Source organism: Henckelia pumila, chromosome 1 (assembly GCF_033568475.1).
Source record: "Henckelia pumila isolate YLH828 chromosome 1, ASM3356847v2, whole genome shotgun sequence".
Taxonomy (NCBI): Eukaryota; Viridiplantae; Streptophyta; class Magnoliopsida; order Lamiales; family Gesneriaceae; genus Henckelia; species Henckelia pumila.
In genome coordinates this window covers 118063685-118073468 of record NC_133120.1, presented here as the reverse complement: position 1 = coordinate 118073468, position 9784 = coordinate 118063685, and the positions used below count along the sequence as shown (strand labels likewise).

Here is a 9784-nt window from a genome sequence, read left to right as displayed (position 1 = left end):
CCAAATCTTAACTTCTGCTAAATACTAAAAATTCGGTTTGATTTAATTTTTTGGAAAACAACCAGAAATGAGTCCACGCTACTCCGCATTGCTTATTCCCAAATTGTTTAGGATACGCAATATATCTATATATCAATCTTCCTGCGTAATTAAAGTAGAACTTCTTATTGGTGAAGTCCGTACTTACATTTACAAACTATTACTTAAATATATTTTAAAAATATTTACTTTTTAATATAAAAATTAATGTTTATTTTTCATATATTGTGTGTCCTTTAAATGCTAGCTGTATATAAATATCCAAGTGAAGGTTCAGTCGATGGCAGTCGTTAGATACGGTGAGACGGGTCTATCAAAGTCAGGATACTTTTTTTCATCTATATGTAAATTTTTTTTTGACGGAAATATATGTAATATTTTTTTGATAGTAAGCTTGTATACATTATTCAATCCAAAAGTCCGTCTAAAGTTACAAGACGAGATAGCCTGATCGAATTTAATGATTCTCACATTCTATAATTGCACTTTTCTCCCGTGACTAATTGAAATACCATACCTTGGGCTAAACGAAGAACCGTTATGGGTTAATGAAGCTCCCTTAAAGTTGGGGGTCCAGATAGCCTGATCAAAACCCCAATAACTCATTTAAAACCCAAGACAATTAGACCCAGTTTTTGGCCCAACCAAAACACACGATCCACAAATCTCCCGATTCAAGATAAAATCTCGATATTTCTTTTATCACTTACATTTTGTTTTTTAAATGTTGGATAAACTTTTATGGAATTCATTTTTCGCTGTTAATTATAATAATTGGTTTTAATCATGGGATAGAATAACAACATTCTCTATTTCGGAGTGATTCTAGGCTATATAAGAAGAAGAACTCATGGTATCTTTTTTTTTTTTTTTTACAAGAGGACCGATGTATCATTTCGTTTGAAAACAAAAATGTACTCAAGAAGAATTTTTATCCAGATTTAGAATAGAATCTTCTCCAAGTTTCTTACCATCACAGGCACGTTTCCTCATGCCACGCCCTTTTCATCACGAAGAGGCCGCAACTTTAGCAGTTTTCAAGAACTACTAACATAAAACGCTACCCAATTAATATAACGATTCAAATAATTAATTACAAAATCATATGAATCTGGACAAAAATAATGTTGTATAATCTGAGGAGGCCCACATTTCGGCATCCTATTAAAGGACATTAATTAAAAGTTCCCTTTTTTTCAAAAAAATATTCAAATTGGGATTCTCGATTCATTCCCCATGTTCACATCATACAATCCATGCCATAACAAAAATTTTGGGATTTCCCTTTTCCTGATTATATATATATATATAATATAATAAGAGATCTCCATCATATTCTTTCTGTCACATTACAACAGCGGAGAAGCAAAAATGGAGTCCAAAGTTCAATTTCTACTATTCGTAGCTCTGCTTGTCTGTATTCCAGTAGCCAAAGGATGGGGAATCGATGGCCATCTCATCATTTGCAGAATTGCTCAGGTTTCACTTTTGGACTAGCCTTTCCTCGTTATTTTTTTTTAATGACGTGAGAACCCGCAGATGCTGTCTTCAATGTATTCATTTCTTGTTAATGATTATCCCATATCGGTTGCAGCCTAGGCTAAGCGAGGCAGCGGCGGATGCAGTGTCGCGGCTTTTGCCGGCCTACGCGGGTGGTGATCTTGGCAGCGTGTGCTCGTGGGCGGATCGTATGAAGTTCCGGTATCACTGGTCGTCGGCTCTGCATTACATCGACACTCCCGATGATCTCTGCACATATCAATACAACAGTGGGTCTATAAAAAAAAAATCTTGCCAGTTTTCATGTTTCTTCTCTTCCTTATATCAAAATTTAAAAGTTGAAACAATGTTATATAATGTTACAACTCAGGGGATTGCAAAGATGAAGATGGCATACAGGACAGATGCGTCGCAGGCGCCATAAAAAATTACACCAGCCAGCTTCTCAGCTACCGCGGTCTCAACGCTGCCTCTCAATGTAATGCATCGGTTTCTTGAATGGTTTTAGTCCTCCTACTCTGCCTTTATATATGTACTTGTCACATATGATGTGTAATATGCCTAAAACAAACATAATTTCTTGAAAAATGATCAGATAATCTCACAGAAGCACTTCTGTTCCTGTCCCATTTCATGGGAGACATTCATCAGGTACTATTGTTTTCAATATGTATTCTTGTGTAAAAGTCCAATTTTAAAAACTTTGTTCGATTAGTAATCAAATAGATGGAGTATTCACTTCAATTGAGATGAATCGAAACACATCTTTATCATCATATTTTGTGGAATCTTGGCAAAGAATCTTGTATCAAAGGCATTTATTCAGGATAAAAGTGCATAAAAATTGTGCTTTGAGCAGCCTCTACACGTGGGATTTACTTCAGACAGGGGAGCAAACACCATTGATGTCCATTGGTACACAAGAAAACAAGTTCTACATCATGTGAGTTTTCTTAGTATGTATACATCTCTGCCCAATTAGTATCTCTCTAATTAAAATTTATATCAAATGATCGATGCAGGTATGGGATAACAACATTATCGAGACAGCTGAAGAGGACTTTTACAATTCTAGCGTGGATGAACTCGTCGATACACTCCAAACGAACATAACGGTATATACACATACACGCCTTTCTTAATCGGATTCGCTCCACCTTGTTTATCACAACTGTCATGACATATGCTTCACGCACAGACCGTGTGGTCGAACCAAGCAAAGGCATGGGCAGCTTGCGCCAAAACCGCTTGCCCTGATGTGTAAGTATATTATATCATCAAACACAAGTATGGCTTTTTTTATATACAAATCTAATACGCAAAGTGACATGTGTTGTGGGAATGCAGTTACGCGTCGGAAGGAATTAAAGCAGCATGCGACTGGGCATACAAAGGAGTCAGTGAAGGTTCAGTACTTGAAGGTACATTTTCATTTTTGCTTGGTGATTTTTACCAGTTGATGAATCCCTGAGTGTATTTTTCTTCGGCAGATGAGTACTTCCTGTCGCGTAATCCAGTTGTCAATCTACGACTGGCACAAGGTGGAGTCCGGTTGGCCGCCACGCTTAACCGCATATTCGGATGACGGCTCCGCTAACGTTCAACTCATTTAATTTAGACCAGACGGTATTAGGTGCACAGTTGATGCCTAAACTGCCATGTTATCGTATTACAGTGCACAGTTGATGCCTAAATTGCCATGTTATTGTATTAAATTTTATGTTTGTTTCTAAAATTAAGCATTGTAAAAATGAACAGAATTGTTATTGTTTTTATGTGATTACTTTAGGATATGTTAAACCATTTGGAGTCTAGTGATTCAATCAAGCATGAGTCTATTTCTCGCAACAATCAAATTTTAGTTTTAGTTCAATAACTCTATGATCAGGCCCGGACCTGTAATCTAAAAAATGAGGCAAGTGCCCCAAGACCAAAAAGTTTGGGACACCAAAATTATTTAAAAATAATTAATATATAAGTTAATTCATGAACCCATTTTAAAATAAGCCCATAAATAATAGTTGATAAGCCCTTTCTTTCTTTCCAAATAAAAAAGCCTTATCTTAGTTTTTAAAAAGAAATGAGGCAATTTCACATCAAAGTGCTGAACAAAATTTCACATTCAAATACTCCAAAGGTCATGTAAAGAATGCTTTGAATATTTCATTCATGTATAGTTAATACTCCGAATGGTACATATTATTTTAGATTTAGATATTTTTACTTTCTTGTAATTTTTGTATAATCCGTTAATGGTGATGCTGGTTGGGTGAAGAATTCCAAATTTATAGTGCAAGTTTCGTCCTCTTATAACATATTATTTTTTATGATTTATTTTTTCTAAATTTTATTTTTAGAATTCATGTTATAAACAATATTATTTCTATATGAATATTAAGGTTTGAGGGCACCATTTTTTGTGCTCGCCTCAGGCCTCAAAATCTCAGGTCCGACACTGTCTATGAGTATCATGATTCTAATGAAAAAATGATTAAAATTATATAAAAAACAAGTTTCCAAACTGAATGTACTGAAATATGAGTAGTTAAAAGACCAAAATTACTACTACTCTTATTAGGAGACAAAATTTGAAATATTTTTTGTTCAAATCGATCTTTTCTAAATTTTTGTTTTGCCCCTGCATATTGTCATTAAGATAAGCATCAAAGGCATCGCCAGTCTCTAAGATCACAAAAACATCCATGAGGCGTTTTCACGTGTCAATTTTGTAAGATAAATATCTTATTTGGATCACACATGTCAATTTTGTATGACAGATCTCTTATTGGGTCACTCATAAAAAAACATTATTTTTATTGTGAAGCCATCACCTCACCATCACATGTGAACTTCGAAAATTCACATATAAAAAATACACTTAATCTACCGTTACAAATATGAAAATAAAACAAAAGACCATTTAAGAAGCCATGTCAATTAAGGGAGCAATAAGATTTCATTATTCAGACATTGAACACAACTCATAACTAGAGGTGTCAAAATGGGCTAGGCCTGTCGGGTTGGCCCGCCCCGCCATACAAAATAGGTGGGTTGGGTTGACAATTTTCCAATCCGCCTTAAAGGTGGGCCGGCCCGCACCGCCCTGCCTAATGGTGGATTAGGGTGGGTTGCGAGTTGGCCCGCCAAAATCCGCCAAATTATACGTAAGCCCGCCGGGTTGGCCCGCCCCGCCACTTACAATAGGTGGGTTGGGTTGAGGTTTTTCCAACCCGCCTTAAAGGTGGGCCGCCCCGCCCCACCCCGCCTAATGATGAGTTGCGACGGGTTGAGGGCCGGCCCGTTCTGCCGACTCGTTTTGACACCTCTACTCATAACAACCCATTTAAATGCCGATTAAGAATTTAAAAACCAAGTTAGAGTCCATTAAAGAGGGACTGTAATGCCGAACATTCAGTTGCCCATTTCAACCTATAAATAGTGCCTAAACTGAAAGAATAAAGCACACCCAAAGGTCCAATCTCCAGAATCTATTACTATCATGGGATAGATTAGAATTCGATCTCCACTGTTCATAATATACCAAAAAGCATTCTAAACATTGGGTCTAAATTTCAGAAAATTCCAACATTTAAATTTGTGCGAAATACATTCTCAAGAACACTGCACAAATTTTGTGCAAGAAGAGAGAAACTGTTGTTTGTTGTTCAGAAACCAATTCAAATGACATTCAAAGTCAATATTCACCTTTCAAAATTTCTTTCCGTTATGTATGAATCTGCTAACCAATTTAATTGCAATCAACGGTTTAAAGTGTCGCAAACGCTTTTGAAAAGTGACTGATTTTCAAGCATACGCAAATCCAAAAATTTATTTTGCTCTCCTATTTTCTAGCAAGAAGCGCAACAGATTTCATGCCCATTTTCCGATCAATTTTAAAGCACAAAATTAGATGAAGTTCTGGCTAAGAATCGAGCAAAGAGTCATTGTCCAAGGCCGAGTACATACTGCAACTTTTGAGCATCGAATTCTGCACAGGTTCGAGAATTCCAAAGCCTTTGTGTTCGATCATTCCGACAAGTTTGGTAACGCTAAGTCGTATCACGTCCAAATTATCCAACTCAATCAGCTAACCACAAAAATGTAATAGTGTGAGTAGGGATCGTTCCCACGAGAAAAGGTAAATTTAATGTGTTCTAAATAAACTAAAGAGGGGTTTTGAGTTTTGGACTAACTACTAAAAATTAAAGCAATTAAAAATTGATAAAATCACTAGCATGCAAGAATGAAAATTAAGTTGAAGAATCAATAAGAGATGAGACTTGGTATCAGTCGACTACACTCTTGATATTTACTCATCCAATCATCGATTTCCTAAAAATAATTAATCCTATCAAATATTCGTCATTGAAATTCAAATTCATGTTTCACCTTAATTTTAGTTAATTAGACACCAACGTTATAGATTAACCCTTACCAATAAATTAATCTGGATTCCAGCGATCTAGATTTAAATCTAAGGTAGCATTCAAACAAGTAAAACTAACGAATCTAAACAACACAAACACCAGCGGTTGTATTTAGCCTAGTCAATAATTGACCCTATGATTTAATAAATTCAACAGCAGAAAATATCAAACGTAGTTGCTTCGCAAATTAGTTGATTCAAACAATTACGGATTTGAATTCTAATTTAGCTACAGTTATGTAGCAAAATCCTAAGATGACCAGTATAAGAAATTCACATACAAACATGAGATAGAACATATCAGAAATTGATACTTAATAAGAATTAAACACTGTAAATCAAATCTCATGAAAAAATTATATCAAGGTTTCGTCTCCCTCAACAAAGAAATAAAGTTTAGCTACAAAGATTCATCACAAACTCAAGAAAAATTAAAAATAAAAGAAGAAAACTTGAGAGAGATGTAAGAATAAAATCTAGCCTCCAAGGAAGTCTCCAAAAGTCTGATAATAATCTCTCCAAACGGAATTAAAAGCCTAATAAAACATAGAATCTAAAATAACAAAGTATCCAAAACTAAAATAAATCTTCCCGAACAGACAATCGCGCTCGATCGCATGAGTACGTCTGATCGAGCGCGCTAAAATATGTGATCCACTGTCTTGAATCTCCTCGGCCGCGCTCGATCGCATGAGTACGTCTGATCGAGCGCGTGCAAAATGTCTCGCCCACTGCCTTGAATCTCCAGATGCCGCGCTCGATCCTATGAGTACGTGGGATCGAGCGCATGAAATTTTGCCAATATTCTGCCTTTCTTCTTCAAATTTGATATCTCCTACACATTAAAGCCGGGAGTATGTTATGAAGCTAAATACATGCAAACAAAACTAAGATAAAACATGAACTAAAACAAATAAATGCATGAAAACTACTAACAAAATAAGATTAACAAATGCAAACAAAACACGACTATCAAATACCCCACACTTAATCCTTGCTCGCCCTCGAGTAAGTCATGCAGAACAAAATGAAACAAAACAAATACATAAGCAAAGATGAGCATGCACAACATAGCCTCAGAGAAAACTACTTTTATCTAAAACAAATTCATAGCTACTCTCAATCATCAATGATATACCTTTAGTCGAATGCGAACGTGTGTGTGTGTCATGTTATCCCAGTTACATGCAACTTCAAAAGACAAAGCTTCAAGACTTTTCGCCGATCTAGAACAATTCAGTGTAAGCCTCACAATCCAGAACCTTCCTCTCAACAATCCTTCAACACAACACAACACAACTTCCTTGAGAATAATTACGCACCATCGGATTTTGCACCCTACATTTTTAAAGTCCCAATAATTACCCGCATACTTAGCTATAACTAGATAGGATTCGAATTTCAATCCCCTCGTTTATAACCCGGATGGAACTACAATCCCATTAAGTCCGCAAACTTAGCTATGGAATAGTGACTAGAATTTCAATCACTTTCTAAGCTCGGATGAAATTGTTATTTCAAAACTTTTCAAAAATTATTTAATCCCATTTTTTCCGCATACTTAACCATAAGCAAAGCATTAGGATTTCAATTCCTTACTTACAGTCCGGATGGAACTAAAGTGTTAATTTTTTTCTAAAAGATTAACCCCATGTAATCCGCATACTTAGCCACAAACAAGATGAATAGAATTTCAAACATCTCGCTCGCAACCCAGATGGAGTTAATTGGTTTCCAAAAATTAATTTTCCTTCTTAAAAACCAAAAAATTTAGGTGCGCCCAAGAAAGTATATGCCACATCAAAGAAATCATCAAAATTCAAGAACTATCATGTTCCACAAACACCTATTGCCGTGCAATGGTCCAACAGGCATTCACAATATCTAATACATCGCTACACTTCACCGGTTAAACATGCGTGCTTAAGAAAATTCAACAAACAACATACGGTTTCTCAAATCTGATCAAGAGTGAAATTTTTTCAAAAATTGCATTTTATTTTTTCAATTACCTCATCATAGGCTAACAAACTCATCTCAACTCCTGCATTCGAACAACACAAATGACCACAACAATATGCAATAACAAAACAAGATAATGCAATACAATAAAAATGATATGATACTAACATTAACGAAATGCATGGATGCACACAAAATGCATGAAACAAATGCATGAAGCACCCCCCACACTTAAACTAAGCATTGTCCTCAATGCTCAAAAACTAAACGAACAAAACAACCAACAAACCCAAGACAAAATTCAAACAAAATGTAAAGCAAAGAAAAAAAATAAGACTCCCCTGGTTTAGCGATCGGCGTTGTCCTCCTCTTCATGCTCGGGGGGAAGAACAGGATCAGCGAATGGAAACTCGAAAGGTGGTGGGAATGGGACGGCTGGTGGAAGTGTGGTAGGGTCGATCCTGAGCCTCTCAGAAATGCCACGACAAATATAGTACAGGACTTGAAAATTGGAAGCCATGGCGGCATTGAAGTCATTTTGGTACCGAGCATGTTGGGCCAATTCTCGAACAGTGACGGTAGTAGTGCAGCGGGGGAGCGACGGAGGTCGTACGGGATCGGGGACCGGCACAAATTGATCGTCCACCACGAACTGGCTCATCCGATATGCACGCTTGGCATCAATAGTCGCACTGTCAATGGGGCGCATCGATGGCAACCATTCCTCGTCGGGTCGATGTGGCACACCGGCACGCAAGCACAGCTGCGTGATGATCATCGAAAAGAAAAGACCCGATGTCCTGGTAGCGATGGAATGCCGTATCTGTGCGTGAATCACTCGGCCCGCATTTACCGGCAGATTGAGATCGAGAGCGTATAGGAGCACGACACGCTCAACATGCACTTCACTCGTGTGTGAAATGGGCATCAGACGGCGGGCAACAAAAATGTACCAAGTGGCCGGATCCATCAATAGGTATTTCTCCTTAAAACATTTAAAAGTAATCGGATCCCGCCAAGCAGCCCCTACCATGCATAATTGTTGAATGTCTTCGTGCAAATCCGGGTCGAGGGCTATGCTCTGGTACAAGCTATCATCAATGTCGGGCGTCTACAATAGACTATTCAGATCTTTGGGCGCATAGGAAATCAACATTCCTTGAACGAAAGCCTTACTATCCGAGCGCTCTGCAGCATTAACGTAAAATTCCCTAACAAGAGGGACAATGGCCGAAGAAGGTTGTTGACTAAATTTTTCCCACCCATGGTTCAAGATTTGGGTAGCCACATTGCTGTCGTAAGCCTGGATATCAAAACCCCTCTCAGTAATAGGGGAGCGATGGGTTTTAGCGTGATCGTACCGGTCTCGAGCCGCTTGGTTGACTAATTGGCCGGCTGGGTGGATTGGAGCGGTTGCATCCCTTGATCCTTGACGAGAAGATTCGCCTACCTCGCGATTGCGTTTTGGGCCCATAATGTCACCAGAAATTCAAGAAAAGCTGACAGGGGAAATTTATCGAACACTTGGCGTGCACTCAGTGTCTGGTGTTCTTGAGCAAAATATGGTGATTGAGAGGTAGAGATGGGAGAAGGAGTGAGTCTTCCAAGCTGGAGGATGATGCCTGCAAGATATGACGAACAATAGGTGAGATTTTATAGAAACGAAATTTTGGGGGTTTAGGGTTCTATGGAGCCGAGAGAAAGAACAAAGGAAGAATGAGGGGAAAAGAGAAGAAAAGAAAAGAAAATAATGCGCACAGGGGAGCGCGCTCGATCACGTCAGTACGCAGGATCGAGCGCGCTTCTTAAAAAACACGGGCAGAGAATGGGTTAAAAATGCGCGCTGATCGCGTGAGT

General features: G+C 37.9%; 1 protein-coding gene across 1 annotated transcript; it reads left to right on the top strand.

The window, feature by feature from the left end:
- The first annotated feature begins 1304 nt into the window (after positions 1 to 1304).
- LOC140875822 (endonuclease 2) lies at positions 1305 to 3310 on the top strand. Its single transcript, XM_073279618.1, has 9 exons — positions 1305 to 1518; positions 1634 to 1808; positions 1910 to 2017; positions 2135 to 2190; positions 2399 to 2482; positions 2562 to 2654; positions 2738 to 2799; positions 2887 to 2960; positions 3030 to 3310. Exons 1-9 carry the CDS (start codon positions 1411 to 1413, stop codon positions 3122 to 3124), a joined length of 855 nt encoding a protein of 284 aa, XP_073135719.1. The 5' UTR covers positions 1305 to 1410; the 3' UTR covers positions 3125 to 3310.
- Positions 3311 to 9784: the final 6474 nt, after the last annotated feature.

Coding starts and splice junctions, on each gene's coding strand:
- LOC140875822 (XM_073279618.1), top strand. CDS start 1,411: ATGGAGTCCAAAGTTCAATTTCTACTATTCGTAGCTCTGCTTGTCTGT. Junction 1,809..1,909: donor CTGCACATATCAATACAACA/GTGGGTCTATAA, acceptor GTTACAACTCAG/GGGATTGCAAAGATGAAGAT. Junction 2,483..2,561: donor GAAAACAAGTTCTACATCAT/GTGAGTTTTCTT, acceptor TGATCGATGCAG/GTATGGGATAACAACATTAT.